At 40.2% G+C, this 23,489-nt stretch overlaps 1 protein-coding gene across 2 annotated transcripts in view; it reads left to right on the top strand.

Moving 5' to 3' along the window:
* Man1a1 (mannosidase alpha class 1A member 1) overlaps window positions 1-23,489 on the top strand; it is a 177,390-nt gene that overhangs the window by 45,375 nt on the left and 108,526 nt on the right. For both annotated transcript variants that reach the window (XM_016007071.3, XM_006988627.4), the window contains exons 4-5: window positions 3,447-3,562; window positions 19,288-19,368. In XM_016007071.3, coding sequence (XP_015862557.1) covers window positions 3,447-3,562; window positions 19,288-19,368 — 197 coding nt within the window. The remainder of the gene's footprint in view (window positions 1-3,446; window positions 3,563-19,287; window positions 19,369-23,489) is intronic.

The raw sequence follows: 23,489 nt of genomic DNA, 5'->3' as shown, positions 1-23,489 counted from the left end.
TTGATCTCATTTCTCTGTACATTTTTTGGTGAGGGAAAAAAAAAATAAAGCACAGAGAAGAACTTTCTCAAAGATAACCACCTATGCAGTAACAAGCAGAACAGGAACTCCAGTGGGACCAACTCCATGTTCCTAATCCTGGTACCCTGCTTTTCTGTTTCTTAAGGGTTTTATACATGTAGTTCTGCTTCTGTCACTGGTGTTGAAGGAGACACTCCAAGTCGTTGCAAGAGTTGATGGTCTAGTGCAGCTGACATGCATGTAAACAGTGAGTCGTCAAAGCATGAGGTGGTTCAGTAGACACACCACGGAGTTCCAGGAGCCTTTGGGATCTCATGTAGAGGGGGCGGGGTATTGCAGGGAAGAGTGGACAAAGACTCTGCTCTGTCATGATAATGATTCAGTTCAGAGACAGGAACTTATGCTGGGAGTGCCTGCCACAGAAATGGTTTCAGATGGAGCTAGTCTCAGGACGGTGACCAGGTCCCATGAAAGGGGAGAAGTTCCAGTTTAAGAGAGAAACTGAAATTTCATGGTAAAGTCAGAGGGCCTTCCCTTTTCAGTGTTTGCTATTGTAACTTTTTATTGTATTTTTTTAACCTGACTCTGAGCTGGGTAAGGGGCTCAGCAGTTGAGTGCACTGACTGGCTGCTCTTGGAAAGGGCCTGAGTTTGATCTCCAGCACCCACATGACAGCTCACAGCTCTAGTTCCAGAAGATCTGAGGTGCCCCTTCTGGCCCCCACAGCCACTGCACATATATGGTTCACAAACACACATGAAGGCAAAAACACTATATACATACAATAAATAATAAATAAAATTTTAAAAGTTAATTACCCTATTTTTACTCTCCTCTTAGTGAAACTTGATCAGAGAACTCAGTTATGTGTTAACTTGCCATAATCGTCATTAAACAGATCACTTGGTTTTCAGTTAGTAGACCGATGGTCTTGACAATAAACTTTAAAACATTCCAAGTCTTTTTGTTTTTACAGTTTTCACTGGATTTATCAGTAAAAACCAGATAAGTACTTACTCTTTACAAAAGGCCTCAAATATTCATATGGCAAAATGAACTGTTAATCAAATGGTATCTGTTTCCATTTTCAAATTAGAATAGGCTATGGAAGATTTTCTTGTATAATAAAATCAACACCCGGGACTTACTGCAATAATTGAAAGTCCTTAATTTTGAAAGTAAGGAAAACTTTTAATTGCCTTCCTTAGATGTATCTGAGCCAAATTCTTTGTCTGCAAGTAGTATAGCAACCTGTGTGTTCTTTCAGCAAACCCTTGAAGAAAGGAATATGTCTTTCCCATCCCCCCCCCCAGTTTTTCGGGATGGTTATTCATTTGCAGTGGCTTTTTCAGAATGTGGTCCCTCAGAGCAGCCTGGTTTTCAGGAGACATCTGCTCTGTGAACCTCGTTTTTGCCAGTCCCTAGCATCAGCCCTTCAACACTGATCCTTCTTTCTGTGGCTATTTCTTTCCATTTACTTCAAACTCACCTGTTTGTCAGGGAAAGGAAAACTGGATCCTTCCTTGACTTCAAAACAATGCTAATGAACGTGAGAAGTGACCTGGAGGAGTGGCCACCTCCCAGTTCCACTGTATAAAAGAAAGCAGAGCTAGGGTTTGACAGAATCGCTCCTCAAAGGGAACCATTCGTGTTCCTGTTTGATCAGTTATATTCAGTGTAAAGTACAACAACAAAAACAACTCTTAACGACTGGGGAATTCGAAATCAGTCATCATATGAATCTGGTGTCATGTTTCAAAATGTGACCTGAGAACATTCCCGTTAATGTTTCCCTTGATTCCATAGTTTTGTTTCCCAAAAAAAAACCCTGTATTTTTGAGAACATTGGATTAGAATAAAGTATGACACGAGAAGTTTTCTAACTTTCGTGTCTTTATCATTATGTAAGATTCAAATTTAGTCTGTTTTAGAAAGTTGCATATTTTAATATTCTATTACTTCTAGTTTCCTAGTGATAGTTTCTCAACTTGTTACTTAAACAGTGTGTGCATTGAAGTCCGTTCCATTTTTATTTATGGAGCTGTACTGAATAAATGTAGTACTCAGTCTTTCAATGGCCATTCATGGAACATCACTACTACAGTCATAAAGGGCACCATGGAGAATGTGGAATGAACAAAATGTAATCTCTGTCTTCGGAGAAGGTTTGTAGACTAAAGGATGACAGACAGAACATGGTGTGTGCCTGAGAAGTGTAAAATCTACATACAGTGGGAGCCCAGAGCAAATAAAGAGAACCTGAGCCTGGCTAGACAAGACATGGACATTGGAATCAGTCACGATGTTATCGACAGTGGAGATTACATATTAGAGAACAGAATGTCTCCTACTTACCCATGCTTTTGTTTTCGGGATTTTAATTACCCGTGGCCAACCGCAGTCTGAAAACATTGAGGAAGATTCTAAAAATAAGAATCCTTATGCTTTAAATGGTCATATCCTGAAATTGTGACCACCTCCAGCTCTATCCTGGCCTGGATGGTACTCACCCTGTATCCACGCTATGTGTTAACCAACTGTCCATCATTTGGTAGCCACTTTGTTTCATCTCCCTTGGCATTTTATTCTTTGTATCCAAGTCACCCTATTTCACTAATGGTACAAAAGCACAGGAGAACCATGCTGACAATTTGGGTGTGCCAACAAGAAGCCCCAAAAAATTTCTTTAACAATGAACGTACCTGATATTCAGCTTAATATGGAAAGGGAGTGGGAAAATCTTATGCTGAGGTTGCTAAGAGCTACAGTCAAGATGAGTCTTCTGTCCATGGAACTGGGAAGAAAAAAAAAAAACGAAATCTGAGCTAGTTTTATTGTCCCACATCAAACTGCGAAAGTTATGGCCACAGTGCTGAGGTGTTAAAATGGAAAAGGCATTAAATGTATTTATGCTTAGGAAAAATGTGGTGTAGATGAGGTTCAGTACTATCTGCTATTGCAGGCATCTCCCAGGGTTCTTGAAACATACTGTCTGCAGATAAAAGGTGACGCCGGCAATGATTTAAAAGAGCTAGCACGGTGATAACTCTACATCTAGCAAACTTCTCACATGTGCACGCCAGGGCCACTACACAAAAATAATGGCAACCGCCCCTTAGCTTCAGGCTCGTTCTTTCTTTCCTTGTTAGAGAATGCAGTCACAAAGGAAGTTTCCAAGAGTAAGTTTAGCTTTGACAACTCGGAGCAAATGTTAAAGATTAGTGTTCCGTGCCGATAGCCTATGGAAAAATTTAGTTTGATATGCTGTGTTTTTTATATTTTATTTTTCTGAAGGAAACTAATACTCTTTTCAGTATGACTGTTTGTTAATGAGCTGAGGATCACTCTCAGCTTTTTCTAGGGGTGGTCAGTTTGCATCTACCTCGAAAATGTTGAAAAGATATTTTTGGTATTTTTTTTTTCAGGCAGCATCAAAGGAGCAACGATAGTAGATGCCCTGGATACACTTTTCATCATGGGCATGAAGACTGAATTTCAAGAAGCTAAATCATGGATTAAAAAATATTTAGATTTTAATGTGGTAAGTCCAGTTGAAGTTGCTCATAGAGTCCTTAAGTTTTAGCTTATCCATACCCTGTATGGGACACATTATTTATTATAATCTGTGCCAGTAGAAAAAAATTCAACTTTTTTATGTATGTGTGTGTGCATGTTGATATGTGTGCGGGTGTATGTGTACATGTGGGAACTAGAGGATAATGTCATTGGCTGTAATTCCTCTGGGGTTATTTACCTTCTTTTCTTCCTTTAGTTTTTGACACAGGGTCTCTTACTACCTAGAAAATGCCACCTAGCCTAAGCTGGTTAGCCAGAAAACCTGAGGGTCTGCCTGTTCCCATCTCTGCAGCACTGGGATTACCCACACATGCCACCACATCTGACTTTTTGACATGAGTTCTGGGGATCAAACTCAGGTCCTCCTGCTTAAGAGGCATGCACTTTGCTGAGTGATCTCTACTCCTCCAAACGATGCAACTTTAAATAGTCAAGACACTCTCATGTTCTATGCTTCTCAGTTATTGTACATGCGTATGTCCTCTTTGTCAAATTAGGGGTAAATCAGAAGAACTAAATATTTACAGTAGCCTGCATTATCCAATCTTCCTGTTCACAGCAACCCTATGAGATGGATGCTGAAGCCCCTTCGTCTTATTCCAGAGCATATGGCTGGCTGCATGTTGGAGCCATGACTCTGTCATAGGACCTTGTCCCCAATACTCAATCTTGACATTGTACAAGGCACACAGCATTAGGAGCCACTGTCACTTAACTAAGGCTTCCAACTTTGTTGCTCTTGTATGTCTGTTCATAAAGAAAATAGGAAAAAGAAATCACCTACCGCTAGATCTGTGTGCAAAAATAACATAGTCTTCAGCTTTTGGTGTATGTGCATTTTTGGCAAATAACCTGAGACCCAGTGTGCTTTGAGGAAACAGTGAAATAGAGCGAGACAGGTCCAGTGTTTGATGACCATGGCTGGGGAGGACTGTGTCTCCTTGGATCTAACTGGACAGTCATTGTTTCACTCCATAAGGATATGGGCAAGGAATTTATTCTAAGAAAAGGAAGCATGTCAGCCCTGGCTCTTTCAAAGTCCTTAATATATGGTTGCATTATTGGTATTATTTTAAATCAGAGGTTACTTTGCAGAAATCGTTGTAAGCCTCTTGTGTAAGCTAGGAAGTGTTCAGTGGTGTCTGGGCATCCTCACAGCCAAGGTGGAAGAAGAAGCATAGTTCGTGGTGACAGGGGATGAAGGAAAAGGGTGCTCCTGCCCACCCTGCTGAACTGTCTGTCACTCCTCTGTCCCCACGAAGAGTGGACACCAGAGTTAGCCAGAGCACTCAAGATTACTAAAGCAAGTCCTTGTCTATCACTTTGACTTTAAAGCACATATAAATGATGAGTTTTGATATTTTGTTGCTCCTTCTTTGATTGGTTGCTAGCTATGGTACATTTAGAAGGTCTTATCGACAGAGCGAAGTTTATGCTTGGTCTTCCTGCTAACTGACTCTAGAATATGAGAGAGACAATATTCCAACACTACGGAACTTTGCAGATCAGGACTAAGCTCTTATTTTATTTTTAATTTTTTAGATCTATTCATTTTCATGTGTATGAATGTCTTACTTACACGTATATGTTTATGTACCACGCATGCGCCTGCTGCCCAGGGATGATAAAAAAAAAAGAGTTGTATCCCTTGGAACTAGAGTTGCCGATGGCTGTGACCCACCATACGGGTATGAGGAACTAATCCTGGGGCCTCTGTAGAAACAAGTACTCTTAACTGCTGACCAGCCCTAGGCTCTTTCATTTTAAATGTAGAGAGAAATGGGTATAAAGAGCTTGGTGGTTCAAATTTACAGAGCCATGGGAAGGGATGTTACATGGCAGTTCTAATAATACCAACAGAACTAAACATGAAAAGTTAGGCTAGAAAATTTTCTCTTAGTAAATGTATTCCCTTAGGAATACTTAGTAAAAGTAAGTCTTCATGTGTTTGCTTGCTGACTTTTATGGTGCTGGAGATCAAATCCAGGGCCTTGCATGTGCTCAGCAAGCACATTGAGCTATAGTCCGGTTGTCTTAACAATGCCTATTAGTAGGAATGAATCTGGTTATCTACCCCATGTGCTCACCTTTCAGCTACAGGTCATGGCTCTTCCACACCTAGAAACTGTAATGACACTAGACCTATGAGTAGTCCCAGGCCCCTTTTCTGATTCTTGGTTTGGTCAATCTGATACATTGTTGTCTGAAACCCCCCTAAATCCCACAGCAATTCTTTGCTCTCATGATGAGCCGTATTCTGAGCTCTGAACTTGAGGGAGAAGAGACCTGGAGGGTTGCACTGTTTTATTTTTCGAAACTCAGTACAGAGGCCTCTCAAGGTAATAGACAAAGTGCCACTGTAGTAGAAGCTGATTGGCTAGCCTCAGGCCACTAAGTAGGTGAAAAGAATATTTCTGTGGGTGGAGAAGGCAAAACAAATCTAAGTAGGAAATATAAACCAAAGTAGAAGCCAAGAAAAATATGTCACTTGGCCTCCTTGCTGATGGGGTAAAGGAGTTAAGCTATCATTAAATGTCTATTAAGATGTTGACTTTTAAACTTTAAAGTTTTATATAAAACATGCATTTTAGTACTATTGATAATCTGGCTATGCTTTTCAAAATATACTCTAAAAATTGTAGCCATGTGTCTAAGATTTATGTTTATTATGTTATCTCTTGCTCTTTCTTTTTCTGTGTGTGTGTGGGGGGGTATTGTGGTAGGTGTTGTATATGTGTGCAAAGACACACAACGTACATGAGAAGCTACAGCAGGACGTTGTGTGTCTTCCTCTACCACTTCTTACCTGTTGCCTTGAGACAGGGTCTCTCGTTGAACCGGAAGCTTGCCCTTTTGGCTAGGCCGCCTGACCGCAAACTCCTGTGATCCTGCCCCCACCCTAACCCACCCACCTCCACACACCAAGTACTCTGGTTACAGGTTTGTGCTTCCATGCTCTGCTTTTTAAGTGGGTGCTTGGGATTTGAACTCAGGTCCTCACTCTTGCAGAGCAAGTGCCCTGACCCAGCGAGTCATCTCCCTAGCCTTATTATATATACTATTCATAGCATGAGAAGACTTGACACATTTACTGTGCCTCTTTCTATCAACATTACCATATTTCCCCGTTATAAAAATACATTATCAGGAGGAAAGTATAGCTTAGTTGGTAGAGTGCTTGCATAGCATTCACAAAATCCTAGGTTATTGGTTAAAATATTAAGGGAACTCCACGTAGTTAAAAGGGAGGTTTATTTTGTGGGATAACTTACAAGTGAAGGGATAGGCTACAGGGTCTGGGAAAGACGTAGCGCAGTCTGGCGGTGTTCTCTGGAGAGCTCTGCTGGGTCCACCTCCAGCATCCAGGGTCCAGGAACCAAAAGAGCCAGCCCATCCGGATGGGGTCTTCAGGGTCCTCTCTCGGCCCTGCCTTGTAGGCGTGACAGTTACCAAAGCCTCAATGGGGGTTGAAACTTCTAGATCAAAGCTGGAATGGCTACCCACTACACTAGGTTCAATCCCAAGCACCATATAAATACTGGGCACATGCCTGCTAATTCTAGCACACGGGAGGTAGAGGCCTCAGCAATATAGAGTGTGGAAGCCAGCTTGGGCTATGAGGCCTTTTTGTTTTAACACATGTACCAATAATACAGACGTAGAGTTTCTCATATTAAAAAGAGTAATGTATAAGTTCAAGAATGGTGTGTATGTGTGTTTTTTTTTCTTCTTTTCACTGCATGATAACAGGTCTTCAGCTCAATGTTCTCTAGTTAGTTTTCTAAACCACATCTGCAAATTTATCCTCCATCTTCACACTCAACCCAGAGCTTCATGTGATTGTTTCAACGACTGCTTGATTCTCCTTGAAAAAACACACCGAGGATTTATTTTTGCATTCGTGTTAAGGGAGAACAATAAGCCTTACCTAAAATAAAATTTTAAAAAAATATATTTATTTTTAGGGACATCATGTAATAGTGTAGCCTAGAGGACACACCACTGCCTGCTGCATTTAAGTCAACACCTTTTCCTTATAAAGTATTTAAACTCAAAGTCTAAGGGTTTTCGGTTTTGCTGTTCTTACTGTTTGTTTTTCAAGGTAATGCATATAAATGTGTCCAATGTTACTGCAAGGGGAGAGGAACTAGAACTGAGAGAGAAACACTGTTGCTGGGGGTTTAATCCTAGAGTTGCTAAGTGTCAATAAATCCTCAAGTTGAGAGTAAATGTGTGCACATGCAGAATGCTCAGTTTATATCACTTAAAATTTACTTTAGCAAATGCTTTTCGGTGGGTTTATATTGCCATTCATGCAAGCCTAAGAAGTTGATTCGTTTGGTAACACAGAATCCAAGTGTCTGTTAGGATTGATTTTAAATAAATCATTCATTGGGTTAATATGATTTAGGGAGTAAGTGCTAGGGTTCCATTGGTGGAGCCTGTGTTCAGCTTAGGCATCCTCAGGCGGACAGGTGAGATGGAAAACGTTTAGTAGACTCTGAGGAGCTTCCTGATTTCCTGATTTCAATTCAGTGTAAGCCTAGGATAAAGAATCAAGATTTTTATTTATTCATTCATTCATATGCTAATTACTTCCCAAGCTCTTCCTAAGGATCAGTGACTTACACTTCAGGAGCTTCTCTAGCAGGAGAAATGGACACCTTAGCTGGAGCTCGGTTATCTGAGGAAGACGAGGAGGAAGGCAAGACAGGCCAGTGAGCTGTAAGAGTTTAGCACCCGGTGATTGATTGATTGATTGATTGATTGATTGGTGCTGATTGGTGTTTTGCATAGGTTATTTCAATTTCTGCAGAAGAGTAGTGCTATTTTCTTTACTTTTATAGATGAACGTAATTAATTCATCTTTCCAAGGTTCTGCAGCAAACAGGAGCCGTGGTGAACAAGGTCTTTGGAATTCTTTCACCTTGTTTTGTAGTGGCGAAGATACAAAAGAGTTGATGCATACACATCCTGAGCACCCGAGACTGTGGCTTAGGCATGTAATCTTTATATCACTGTGCTTATTCGATTCTGCCACCTAGTAAGAATTCAGCCAATGCCTGTGGAACAAAGGAACTGTCTGTCTTGTTCTAAGTCCTGACTGAATGGGGGAGACTGAGTTAGAAGGCATGATGCCCATGGAATACGACAGTGGCTGTGCTTTCATTTTTATAGAGTTGGAATGCAAGTGCAGGTGATCGACATGACATGAAGCTACCCCTACATAGGCTTGTGGTGGCTCCTGCTATAGGAATAAGCTCAAATAAGGAAAACGGCACAGTTCCACTGTGAGTGCCACTCAGTTCAATTTGGAGCGTCTCATATTGCCACTTTGAAAAAAAATACTGTATTAACTAGAGGTACTGAATATTATCGTTAGTAACAAAACTCATTGGACGTGTAGAAATTTTCTCCAGATAGTAATCCCTTACACGAAGTGTCTGAATATGAAAGAAAGCTTGATAGAAGCTGCCCTTACAATGTCTTTCAGCGCTACAGTAAAGTAGTACTTGTGTGGGAGCTGGGGCTTTCTTTGGTAAAGACAAGAACAGAGTAGATTAGCTTGGTCCAGACACTAACACTGATGCAGGAGATGCTCAGCAGAGTGCCAGGGTTCTGCCTGTGATGTGATGATTCCCATACATTTTACATGATAGAGGTGTTGGTGGCAAGGTGACTTTTTGTCTTCTTAACTTAAAGGTCTACACTTTAAACATGTATGCCAAACAAGCTGTGGGGGTCCTCTGGGAAAGATGTGGACATTAGCCTCAGTGCTGTGTCTTCTTTTACGTCTGGATGAGTATTTGACTTACCTACCTCACAGTTGCATGCCATGAAGCATGAAAGACATGACATTATTCTTAAACTTGCTCCCAGAAAAGGTTTGTTTTTATACAAAATTATATCCTGATTGGTGCAGATCTCTAAGTTAATTTTCCTGCTGAACGGAATTATGTGGTGTTTACCATTTGATGCTGAGGGATACCTGGCCAGGAGTAATTATTTAGGTCCTGGACCTAAGAGGAACTTGTCTCTTTAGTAGTGATTACTGATAGATTTGTGCCACTACTTGGGTCCTTCCTGGACCTTCGTGGTAAAACCAGTCTATTAACATAGACAGCGTGGTTATTTGCTCGTCTTCATAGATTTAAGAGTTTAAACACTGTTACCAATCTTAGGAGATGTATTCTGCAATTTATGAAACTAGGAGCCGCAAGGATACACAGTGAGGAACAGTAGACACTACACTTTAAGTTTTACACTTACTCTTAATCCGTGAAGTGTGAAGCAATAGACATTCTGAAGTAGCATTCTTTGAAGATGCATAATTACTGGTAAACATGGGCTGGGTGTATAGGCAATTCTTTTAACTAGAGGCCTTGCAAGGTTTTCTATATAAGCAGTGTTCTCGCATGTGTGGGTACAGTAGCATTGCTCCTGGACATAACTGCTACAGTGGATTGTAGTGGCGAAGCTGTTATTAATCAGAGGCATCGCACTCGTATGCCATGGAGCAGCCATGACTGAATCTTGTGTGTGTGTGTTGTGTGTTATACTAGCACCGGAACCCCATGCTTGCAGATCTCTGAGTGGAAAGCTGACAGAGTTTAGTGGAATCGTTGGTAAAAAGAAGAGTTCCTGAATTTAGGGATCAAATGTTCTCTTCCAAGTAATCTTTTCAACTCAATGAAAATGTCGCACTGTGTAGAATCCTAATAGTTAAAATCTGAACAAGGTTTATTATAAATAAATATCTTATGGCCTAGAGACTCAAAGAAACAAATTACCTTCTCAACGGAAGCTGATGATTTTGTAGTTTCCCAGGCAAATGGGAGCTAGGGCAGATTTTGCTCTAGAACCATCATATCTTTTTATTCTCCTGGCCAAGCCTCTGATTTTGCTTACTGGGCCCTATTAAATATCACGCTGTGGATAATTTTGATGGATAAGTTGCTCATAAAAATGAAACCTAACTGGAATTTCTTGTGCTCTTTAAAATGATGTCTTGCCTAGTGAACGTCTCTCAGGCAGTCATTTTAAAGGCGGTTCTGAAGAGGTTACTTAATTTTTCACCAAATTAGTATTAGAGTCTTCACATCCGTGGGTTCGGCACATGTTGACTAAGATGAAGCTTTTCCCAGCACAGCTATGGGGCAAGATTTTAATTTAAGGATTAGGAGAGGAGAACATGTATTTTCCCCCCATTTTAGCAATCTTTGTCAATTTATCTCATAATTTTAGATGTCTTATAAATTGAAGATAAAAAAAAATTAAGAGAATTTGTGAACTTGAAGTTGAACTTAATGGTCTAAGGGTCCCAAGTTATAGGTACTTTCCTGGTCAGGGTTACTATTCCTGTGATGAAACACCAAAAGCAACTTGAAGAGGAAAGGCTTACATATCTTGAGTCACAGTCCCTTAAGGGAAGCCGTAGCAGGAACTCAAACAGGGCAGTGTTGCCGGAGGGCTTCTCTCCAGGTTCCCCAAGCCCCGCAGTCCCACAATCCACATATAAAATAATCACTCAGACGCTTATATCACTTATAAACTGTATGGCCGTGGCAGGCTTCTTGCTAACTGTTCTTTTATCTTAAATTAACCCATTTTTATAAATCTATACCTTGCCACGTGGCTGGTGGCTTACCAGAGTCTCTACATGCTGCTTGTCCTGGCGGTGGCTGCAGTGTCTCCCCGCCTCAGCCTTCTGCTTCCCAGAATTCTCCTCTCTCCTTGTCCCACCTACTTCCTGCCTGGCCACTGGCCAACCAGTGTTTTATTTATTGACCAATCAGAGCAATTTGACATATAGACCGTCCCACAGCACTTCCCCTTTCTTTTTTTTAAAAGGAAGGTTTTAAGTTTTACACATCTCCAAAGTCAGCTTGGTATATTTGGGAATTTGGGCGTAGCTTCTCTTACTACTTCCTGCTGGAAGAGGGCGCTGTATCTTATGGGGACACAAAGAAAATTTTAGGATCATGGAGTAGTCCGTGAGACCGTATCATCTGAGCCAGTTGCCTTGAAACGATTCTGGATGCTGGATCATCTGGGCCATGGTGTCATCGGAGACCTTTCAGGTGGTCTTGGCTGGTCAAACCTGATGTATCTTAATCTGGAACAAATCCATAGCCTCTGGCTTTCTGTGGAAACAAAAGCAGAGCCTCCTTTCCAAAGCAACATATCCTTACATCCAAATTTTGAAGTTAAGGTACCTTTAAAACACACATTTTGGCATAACTCAACAGCTTTTGCAATCAAATGTTTCTCTTCAGTTACGAATATCAAAGAGAACATAATCCAGATTCTCTGTGTGGTAGCCATCTTTATGTGGCTTATTTTTTATATTAGCTTGAGCCTATTGCTTTTAATTGCAGCCTTTTAAGCCTGAAACGGAGCTGTGGCTGCTGGCTCCACCCACTTCAGCTTTCCAACATGGCGGTGGTACGTTTTCCGCCAGCTCTGGGAGTCATCAAGTCTCAGAAATAGTGGGTCTATGCTTCTTATCAAAGCAGCGTGTAGCCCAGAAACCTCTTTTTGTTTTGTACTAGCAAAGGCTAAATCCACCATGCAGCTTAATGTGCCACTTGCAGAGGCCTCATTCCCGCCATACTGCAGGTCAAGCTCACACGCTAGGAACCCGCCAGTAGCTCAAACCGGCAGGCTGCCGCTCATTTGAGAGAGACAATTAGGAAGCTGTTTTTAGTTCCGTTTTAGAATCTTTTCTCAGGTTTTAGGTGGAAACTCTTGCCCCACGTTGGGCGCCATTTGTTGCCGGAGGGCTTCTCTCCAGGTTCCCCAAGCCCCGCAGTCCCACAATCCACATATAAAATAATCACTCAGACGCTTATATCACTTATAAACTGTATGGCCGTGGCAGGCTTCTTGCTAACTGTTCTTTTATCTTAAATTAACCCATTTTTATAAATCTATACCTTGCCACGTGGCTGGTGGCTTACCAGAGTCTCTGACACCATGGCCCAGATGATCCAACATCCAGAATCGTTTCAAGGCAACTGGCTCAGACGATACGGTCTCACGGACTACTCAATGATCCTTAAATTTTCTTTGTGTCCCCATAAGATACAGCGCCCCCCTCCAGCAGGAAGTAGTAAGAGAAGCTACGCCCAAATTCCCAAATATACCAAGCTGACTTTGGAGATGTGTAAAAGTTAAAACCTTCCTTTTAAAAAAAAGAAAGGGGAAGTGCTGTGGGACGGTCTGTATGTCAAATTGCTCTCATTGGTCAATAAATAAAACACTGGTTGGCCAGTGGCCAGGCAGGAAGTAGGTGGGACAAGGAGAGAGGAGAATTCTGGGAAGCAGAAGGCTGAGGCAGAGAGACACTGCAGCCGCCGCCATGACCAGCAGCATGTGAAGATGCCGGTAAGCCACCAGCCACGTGGCAAGGTATAGATTTATGGAAATGGATTAATTTAAGCTATAAGCACAGTTAGCAAGAAGCCTGCCACGGCCATACAGTTTGTAAGCAATATAAGTCTCTGTGTTTACTTGGTTGGGTCTGAGCGGCTGTGGGACTGGCGGGTGACAAAGATTTGTCCTGACTGTGGGCAAGGCAGGAAAACTCTAGCTACAGGGCAGGAACCTGGAGGCAGGAGCTGATGCAGAGGCCATGGAGGGGTGCTGCTTACTGCCTTGGTCCTCCTGGCCTGCTCAATCTGTTTTCCTTATAGAACCTAGCACCACACCTTCAGGCTGTGCGGCAAAACCCACAATGAACTGGATCCTCCCCATTTAATCACGAATTAAGAAAATTCCTATAGGCTTGTCTACAGCTTGATCATATGGAGGCATTTTATCAGCTGAGGTTCCCTCCTCTTGAATTATTCTATCCTGTGTCAAGTTGACAAAAAACTAGCTCTTGTCAACCTGACACACAAACATATCACTGTTAAGCCATAACCTTTCTTTCTTATTCATCCTCAAGATCACATATTAATATCAACATTACAATATAACATTCAAAATTTTAAAAGACCCACAGTCTAAAAATTTAAACATTCAAAAATTAAGTCTTTCTAAAAATATACAGCATCTTCTAAAATTCAAAGTGTAAAACTCCAAAATCTCTTTAAACGTCCAAAGTCTCCCAAATGTTGGCTCTGGTAAAATCAAAAATAAATTAAATACTTTCTTACTTCAAGAGGGAAAAACCAGGGCACAGTCACAATCTAAATAAAACAAAACCAAACTCTAACAATGTAAATAATTCAATGTCCAATGCCCAGGATCCACTGACGACCTTCTGGTCTCCTCTGAAGGGCTGGGATCACTTCTCTGGCTCCAATCTCTATAGCACACACAGATTGTCACCTAATATCAGGATTGGCTCCACCCCAAGGCTGCTGCTTTTTTTTGGTGGCCATCCCATAGTACTATCATCTCCAAAATGCTGGGGTCTCTTGCTGCAGCTGGGCTGGACTTTCACTCAATAGCTATTCCTGGGCTCTCTTAAGGTACCCCAACTCTGCCACATAGTGCCACACCTCATCTGCTCTCCTTGACCCCTCATGCCTTCAAAACCAGTACCACTTGGGTGACCTTTATACTACTGAGTATGGCTGCCAGCACAAGGTACAATCCTGGCTGCCTTTGGAACACAGCATCTTTGTGATAACTCTGAGGAAACACTTCCCAGAAGATTTCACCCCTACAGTGCTGGTCTTTTCTTAATCATGGTGAACTTCTCAGCTCCAGCTGACCAGAATCAATTATCTTAACAAAGCAAAGGTTTCATGTTAGTGGTACTGGTATCTTATTAATCATAGCCAGTTCTTCAACCCCAGCTAACCAGAACCACAGATTCTTAGTTCAAAATATTGAGCAGCCTCAATAGATTGACTCTCAAAATTCCCTCTGGAATTTAACAAGCCAGGCCTCCATCATCTCATTTCTCTCAACACTTGTCTTCCAACCTTTGAGTACTCAATGGCTTTTCTAGCCTCAAAGTTCCAAAGTCCTTTCATAGTCCTCCAAAAAACAAAAATGAAACAAAACAAAACAAACAAACAAAAAACAGGGTCAGGTCTGTCACAGCAATACTCTACTATCTTGGTACCAATCTCTTTCTTAGTTAGGGTTATTATTGCTGTGGTGAAACACCATAACTAAAAGCAACTTGGTGAGGAAAGGATTTATTTGGCTTAATGTGATATAGTGTGTACCCTAATAAACTTGCCTGAGGATCAGAGTACAGAGCCAGCCACTAGATTAGACATAGAGATCAGGCAGTGGTAGCACACACCTTTAATCCCAGCACTTGAGATCTTATGCTTTTGCTTAGGAAGTACACACACCTTTAATCCCAGAAGGTAATATGGCAGGGCAGAGAAAGGTATATAAGGCGTGATGAAACAGGAATTCACTTTCTTTAGGCTGAGGATTTCGTAGAGGTTAAGAACTAGTGGCTGACTGTTCTGCTTCTCTGATCTTTCAGCTTTCACCCTGATATCTGGCTCTGGATTTTTTTTTTTAATTAAAAGACCATCTAAGATTCAAACAACAGCTTAGATATTCTGGGTCCCAGTCCATTGAGGGAAGTCCAAGCAGGAACTCACAAAGAGAGCTGCTTACCTGCTTGCTTCCCGTGGCTTGCTCAGTTTGCTTTCTTATAGACTCTAGGACTACCATTCCAGGCAGGGTAGGCACTACCCACAAAGGGATGGACCCTCCTCCATCAATCAAGTGATTAAGAACATGTGCTACAGACCTACTTACAACCTGATCTTATGGAGGCATTTTCTCAGCTGAGCTTCCCTCCTTTCAAATGACTCTGGTGTGTGTCAAGTTGACATAAAAGTAATCAGCACAAGTACCAAGAGAAGCTCATAACCAAAGCATACTTTCTCAATGACCTACAGTACTCGCCTCCTGATATTTTCATGTAAATTTAATTATACCAACTATTTTATTAAACTTGTGCATGAATCTGTTGGAGTGTGTTCTATGATTGTATAGCCATGGCTAGAAGAAAAACAAAGAACAGTCTCATCAAGACTTGTTTAAGAGTATATCATATCTTCAGATATTTTCAACCTGTAGTTGCTAATCAGTATAACATTAACAGGTTCATGCAGTTTAAACAAAGGGCTGAATATACTTCTCAAACTGGGAGTCCTATAAGACTATACACTAGATACTACAGAATATATGGGGTAGAATATAACAATGCAATCTTAAATGGAATATTTAAGGGGACAGTTAATTTACTTTTACATGTAAGTAGTTGGCAAAATCTTATCCTTTGTATATTAGGAGATTTTAGTGTTATAGGTTGCTTCTTCTACAATCTTTCCCATGCCCTGTCTACACTTCTGTCCTTCGGGTAAGTGAGTAGAAAACTTGTTTAAAACATCTTGATGCGTGAATGTTGAGAGGAGAAATGTGAGGTTCAAGAAGACTCATGACAATAAAATAGTATTGGAATGATAGATCTTCCAGTAAGCCCATGGAAGGCAGGCCCTTGTTGAGGCTACAATGACACAGGGAGCTAATGGCAGCCGCTGACTACTGCATGTGTCGTTCTTTCCAGGGGCTGTGTACTGACTGCCTGACGTTCATGGGCTCAGAGCATCTTGTTGGGAATTCATTCCTGTCTTTTACCTGTAACAGCACTGGTGTTCAGAGAGAGCAAACCAGTTCTCCAGGATCTCACACTCAAAAAAAAAAAAAATCAGCCTTCAACCTGATCTTCCTAATTCACACCAGAATTTTTAGTTAATTAATTAACTAATCAATTTATCAAGGCATGTGTGTACATGGCATGGGGCATGTGTGTGTGTGTGTGTGTGTGTGTGTGTGTGTGTGTGTGTGTGTTGCATGTACAGAAGTATGTGGCTATCTTCTATGACCCTTTACCTTATTCCCTTGAGAGGTCTCATTAAATTGGAAACCAGCTGCTCTGGTTAGGCTGGCTGGCCAGGGTCAGGGGGCTCCCAAGCCCTGCCTTTCTCTGGCCCCCAATGCTGCACTTACAGTCACACATAGCCATGCCCACTCTTTTGTATGGGTGCTGAGATTCAAACTGAGGCCCAGATACTTGTATACAAGCATACAAGCACTCTTACCCGCTGAGGCATCTCCCTAGCCAGCATTTTCATAGCTGCTAACCATTTTGTTATAGTATGAAATTTTATCATACATGCCCCCCCCCCCCCTTTTTTTTTAACCTAAGGTTCGGTAAGGAATGACCCAAAGTGTCTAAATGCAATCTTCTGGCCTAAAAGATAATATAACCTAGAATATTATGAGAGCTTAAACTAAGGTTTGTAAATCATGTAACTTTGGAAAAAATGAGGCAGAAGGAATGGTAATGTGTGTGTGTGTGTGTGTGTGTGTGTGTGTGTGTGTGTGTGTGTGTGTGTTCAGATGGAGTTCTAGTTTCCAAGCACAGGAAGATGGTGACAGTTTGGAATTGTGATGTTGTGATATTCTTGAGCAAGAGTTTCAAAGACAAGGACTTTCTAATCACTGGGAACCTGCATGGCTTCAACGAAGAGTCCAGACTTTGCCTCCGGCTCCCTAGATGATTCAGTCCCTGCAACTCAAATGTCCTAGCCGCTGACCTTGAGTACAGCACTTTGCAAGGTTATCTTTCAGTATCTTATAGCAAAGCAAGATAAATAGAATGCAGGTTCTGAAATACACACAGAGCTGGATCAATAGCTGCTTGAGGAACGGCATCCAATAAGTGATGGATGTCTAGATTGAGATATATTTCTGATTTCAATTGACATAGCTCAGTTCCCTACCTTGCAATAATTTTTATCAGATGTCTATAGAAAGGTCTTGACTATCCAAAGTTTTCATAGGAGGAACAGGGAAAGCATATGTAATGAGCCCAAAGCCTGAATAAGGAAATAAAATCATCTCAATAAGCTTCAGTAAGTGAATATAAATATAAGGACCTGATTTTTGGTTTAAAAACTAAAATATACAAGTACAAACTGAGGCAAATATGATACTTAAAATCATTAGATTTTATTAGACATTATTTCTCTTAGATATAAGAGATAAGTTGTATGAGCCAAACTAAATTAATAAATTTTCCCTTTTCCTTATCAGAGATTGTGTGGACTAACAGCAGTGTTAAATGATCCCCATTCACTGATACACTTCAGTGATAAGTGGCCCAATACAGAGGGTGTTTAATCAAAATAGATAAGTTGCAAATGACAAATTATTCAGTACAATTAAACAAACTCACAGCATGGTTTGATCCAACTTTATCTAACAGTTCTCTCTAACTTCTTTTCATAAGTTTTCTTTCACAGGAAGTTTTCTTAATTTATGTAGGATCTTCAGTTATTAGATCCCTATCCTTTGAGGGAGCCCATGTAGAAATAAAAACATATACCTCTTCTTTGTTTCTAAAAATGTTTTCTAAAACGTAGACTCAGTGAGTTTAAGGAGCGTGTCAGTTTTCATTGCTGTGTTTAAGGAACCTAAGACTCGGCCTGGCATATAGTAGTTGCTTGATAAATGATCCCTAAAGGTGATACCATCTGAAATGATTTTTCTGAGTTCATCTGCCAGATGCTGGCTCCATACATTCTGTTTTGCTCCTAGCCCTTGTTTTTGCCTGTGAGTGGTTTGGTCTTGAACAGAAGTGACAGTTACTTAGTAGGTCCAATAAAGTATGCCTTATATCTACTATATAAGCTGTGCTAATAACCTAATTACAAACTACAAGACAGATGCACTTAGCAGTCAAATATTATAGAATCATAAAACTATTGGCAGTAATTACTACTTATGCATCACAATTATTCGACCATTAATAATAAGAGATGGTACCATAGTCTGTGAGGTATCTGTAGAGGTCAGAATAGACAAGTTTTAAACCATGAATAAACACACTTCCATTCAAATCCTAATTCTACTCCTGTTGTGGGAACTTCAAAAGGTCATATTAATCACTATAAGCCTGGCTTGTTTCTTCATCTGTAGACTGGACAGAGGGATAGTAATTAATTCCTAAGATCAGTATGAAGATTAAAAGTCATAAAGAGATGGCCCAAGCCTCTGCCACACTGTAAATAATAAAAGCGAGCTACTATTGATATAAATAAGAACCACACCAGCAATGACAGCTCACATGATCACAACCTTCATGCCAAGACAGAATGTCGTCTCAGAGCTGGGACTGTGGGAAGACAAAGGCAGAACACAGTACTGGAACTCAAGTCCCTGGCTTTACGTCCATTAGCATTCTGCCTATGCCGCTTTCACATAATGGGAAAAGATTGCCAGCCCTGTGTGGAGCTGACAGCCACACTACAGTCTGATTGGCCTTTCAGGACGAAGAAGCAGGCAAATGAGTGAAGTCACGAGAACACAGAGTAGGAAAAAAAATAATAATAAAAGCCCTGATCCCGTTGCATTTGTACAGATATGGAATATCAATTATTCAGTCTGCTTCTGCACACGAGAAAGGAAGAATTCCACTTTATAGTACTTTTATAATTTTGCTTTGAGTCAAAATTATTTTTTTTTGTCTGCTTAACCACATTTTGACACCATTTATAGGGACTTGCTCTCTTGTGTATAGGGGCCCCTGGACAAGCACACAGGTCTGAACAGACTTTAAATTAGTGCAGCTTCTCATAGCATGTACTTTGGCTATGTGTGCTATCATTATGTTTAAACCTCCTCATTTTGTTTCCATAGAATGCTGAAGTTTCTGTTTTTGAAGTAAACATACGCTTTGTCGGGGGACTGCTGTCGGCTTACTACTTGTCTGGGGAAGAGGTAAGTCTCAAAGTGGTATAGGAGAGCGAATTATGAAATGTCTCCAAATGACGCTCATTGTTAAATATGCCATTTGTGGCATGGATTTAGGGAAAATCGACTAAATTTTCATGTTCTGATGCTCAGTTTTATTTCTCAAAATATGTGCTAAGTAAATGAACAAGCCGGGAAGTTTGACAGTTCATATTGCCAGGTTAAGGTAAGCCTTTAAAAAGGCATGGCTCCATTATGCTGTGCATGGTATGATTAGGAGTACAAATTCCACATGTCTACAGGCCTATTAAAGGTGTTTAGTGTAATGGCAGGCTAGTGGGTGAATTTTTGTCTTGAAATTTATGTTAATGTCAGTATGTAAACTTAGTAAAAACTTTAAGTGAAGAAAGCATGACAAATAAGATATGAAAATTATAGTACTTGTGAAATTGAGGGGCTGAGGCTCTGAGCTTGCCAGCTCACAGTCCTGCAGGCCAGTGTCCCTGTGAGAAATGCTTTGTTCTCTTCCTGAGTCAAGGCTTAATGAATTATCTGCTGCTTGGGGCAAAACAAGGAGTTGTAATTTCCTTTTTTTTTTTTTTTTTTGGTAGATTAAAGACTTTTGTATCATGCCCATAAAGGACACTGATGCTATTTTCTTGGAAGCGTTTGGATAACTGTGAATTATGGGAAGTGTCCACTAAGAGTTTTGGGAATGGACTCACCTGTGATACTGACAATGTTAAAAGCTGACATCAAGGAAAAACAGTCCCATATTTCAACTGCATGCCAATCAGATTTACGTTAGCCCCAGCATTCTGGCTGGGGGAAGAGCAGATCTTAGCCTGTGTAGTATTTCATGTATTTCTGTGCTTCAAACAGATTTAAGCAGGGTAATAAATGTTTAATGAGACAGGCTGCTTGACTTTGCTCGTGTCTCCAAGGTGCTTTTCTAATCATAGCGGCCACACTCTTCTGTTGCCTCTCTCTCTCTCTTTGGATTTTATTCTACCATATCTCTTTTTTCTTTTTAAGTATATAGATGGCCCCTGAATTTCCCTGTGCCATTCTGTCTTAAGCATCTTTCCAGCCTGGGAAACAAAGCCCTGTGCTGTGTATTTCTCCTTCCTCGCTTCCCCCAGATTTTCCCGCTCTGTTATCATCAGTCCAGTCTAGTTTAACATCCCCAAGCTGGAGCACTGCTATTTTTAAGAAGCAGTGCTCAAATGAATGTTTTCCTAATAAACAGGTCTATGAGCATCCCAAGCCTAGATCTTCTCATTGTTTTTGACATGGTGTGCTAGGATGACCTTGCTTTTATGTTCCTTCATAATTTACATGTAGATGTCATAATTTGGAACAAACAAGAACTGCACCCTTCTGACTGTGAGTTTGATGGAGTTATGGGGAATACAGAAAGAAATGAATGTGTATTTCTTCCAAAGATGCATCCTTTTTCATTAGGCTTTTTTTTCTAATTTTTACTTATTGTTTTAAGATGCTATATGTATGAGTATTTCTATTTCCATGAATATTTGATATTTATGTGTGTACTTATCTAAATGAAATGTCCACAGACAATGCCATTTGTCTATAATTAGAATAGTTAGCTTAAGGACTTATAAGAAATTTTATTTAATTATTTCTATTTTTTGAGATTATAAAATAACTGCATCATCTCCCATTCCCTTTTCTCACTCTGAACTCTTCCTTATACCCCTGTTTCCTTAAAATTCATGATCTCTGTCTTCAATAATTGTGATTATACACATATATGTATATATACATATATTTGTGTGTGTATATATAATTACTAAATTTACACATATACATAAATACCACCTGTTGGGACTGTACAATGTTACTTGTGTGTATATATTTTTCGGCCCACCATTTGATAACCATCAAATAACCAATTGGTGTATTCATTTCTGTGGAAGACCATTTCTTCTACTCTCAGCATTTTTTAGTTGCCTGGATAGGGTTGAGGCCTCCTGCACCTTCCCCTTTGTAAACATATTACAATGTTTATTAGTGTGGTCCTTGTTCAACCCATGTTTAAGCATTCAGATCGAATAGACATTGTGGGTGTAGCTTCTGTCATTTCTAAGAGACATAATCTCACAGCAAAACCTGTTCTTCTGGCTCTTTTACAATCTTTCTGCCCCCATGTCTGGGATACTTTCTGAGCCTTAGGCCCAGGTGCTGTTTTGTCGATGTATCAGTGGGGACTGGGCTCCACAACTCTGCGTTTTGATGGGTTGTGGCTTTCTGGAATGATCTCCCTCTGCTGTGAAGAGAAGTTCCTTTGGTGAGGGGCGAGGATTACATTAATTTATCCGTAGGTATATGAACACATATTTGGAATTAGGGATTATTCTACTTTAGGAGAGTGGCCGTTGTAAGTTCTTCTCCAAGATCCGTGACTTCACTAGCTCTAGGTAGTTGACTAGGGTTCCAGTATTAGGTGTGATTTCCCTCTTGTTGAGCAGGTCTTTAAGTCCAATTAGAGAGCTGTGGTTACCGCCAAGGTATGTGTGCCACCACTGCACCCTTGGGGGTTTTGTGCCATGCTGGTCATTGTTATTGGTTTGTAGGTGTAGTAACTTGGTAGGACTCTAGGTTGCTTCCCTCATTTGGAAACTTGCTTGGAGCCTTCTGGTACCATGAAAACTAATCCTCAGAAGCTTGAGGCTTTCCGGTCAATTCCAGCTCTGGGGTCTCTCGGCCCTGTGTCTGAAATGCATGGTATCTTCAGTAGTAGAGATTTGCCCTCTACTTCTGGGAGAATATTTGTTGTTCATGTATAGATTGATAGCTACTTAATAAAATGCTTGCAACCAGAATACAGACACACATCAAAAGGATTGTACACCACTACTAAGTTGGTTTTATCCCTGAAATGCAGGTATGGTTCAACAAAAGCAAGGTAATATTCTGAATTTCTTCAGTGTCTGTTTCCCTGTTCATTTCTGATTCTGTTCATCTGGGCACTCTCTTTCTTTCTTTTGGTTAGTTGTGTCAAGGGTCTATTCATGTTGTTTATCTTCTCAAAGAACCAGCTCTTTGATTGACTCTTGATATTGTTTTCATGTCTCTTTCATTAGTTTCTACTCTGATTTTTATTATGTCTTGCTATCAGCTGGGCTTGACCTTGATTTTTTCTTGTTTTTCCAAACTTTTAAGTTATACCAAGTCATTTATTTGTAATCTTTCAGATTTTTTTAATATAGGTAGTTAGACCTATAAAATGTCCCTTGTAAACCTGCTTTCAGGTCTCAGAGGGTTGTGTTGTATTTCATTTTCAATTATTTCCAGGAATCTTTTTCTTTCTTTCTTGATTTCTTCTTTGACCCATTCAGCATTCAGTAGTGAGTTGTTTAATCTCTGTGAGTTTGGGTGTTTGCTAGAAATTTATTTGGTGTCAATTTGAAATTTTATTGAGTTGTGGCCAGATAGGATACATGAAGTTATTTCAGTACTTTTTAATTTATCCATATTTGTTTTGTGTCCCAGAATGCAATCTGTTTTATAGGAACTCTCAGTATGCTGCTGAGTAGAATGTGTAGTCTTTGATGTTTAGGTCAAATATTCTATAGTAAGATATCTGTTAAGTTCCTTGGATGTATGATGTCAATGAATTCTGATGTTTTATCCAGATGACTTATTTCATAAAATAGATGATTATCTATTAATGGGCTGATGTTAATCTGTGTCTTTAAATGTAGTAGACATTTTTTTTTAAATATAATTGTGCATACCAGAGTTTGGCCCATTTGTGCTTAGGATAGCAGTGTCTTTTCAGATAACAATTCCTTTGACTAGACTGAAGTGTTGCTCTTTATCTTGCTGGTTTAGTTTGAAGTCTATTTTGTCAGCTATTAGGATAGGGATGCCTTTTTGTTTCCTGGTCCCAGTTGACGGGAATACTTCTGTGCATTCCTTTATTTTAAGACAGTTCTTATCTTTAAAGCTAAGGTGTGTTTCTTGTAGACAAGTAGATGGATTTTGTTTTTGTGATCCCTTTTAACCAGCCTGTGTCCTTTGATTAGAAGAACAAATGCCATTAATATTTAAAGTTATTGTTGAAATGTATGTATTAATTATTGTCATCATGTTTATTTTTGCTTTTATTTTGTGTTTTACTA

The sequence above is a fragment of the Peromyscus maniculatus genome, chromosome 16 (genome assembly GCF_049852395.1).
Source record: "Peromyscus maniculatus bairdii isolate BWxNUB_F1_BW_parent chromosome 16, HU_Pman_BW_mat_3.1, whole genome shotgun sequence".
In the NCBI taxonomy this organism is placed as follows: Eukaryota; Metazoa; Chordata; class Mammalia; order Rodentia; family Cricetidae; genus Peromyscus; species Peromyscus maniculatus.
Note: the sequence above shows the minus strand (reverse complement) of the source record. Positions and strands in the feature narration are given on the sequence as shown.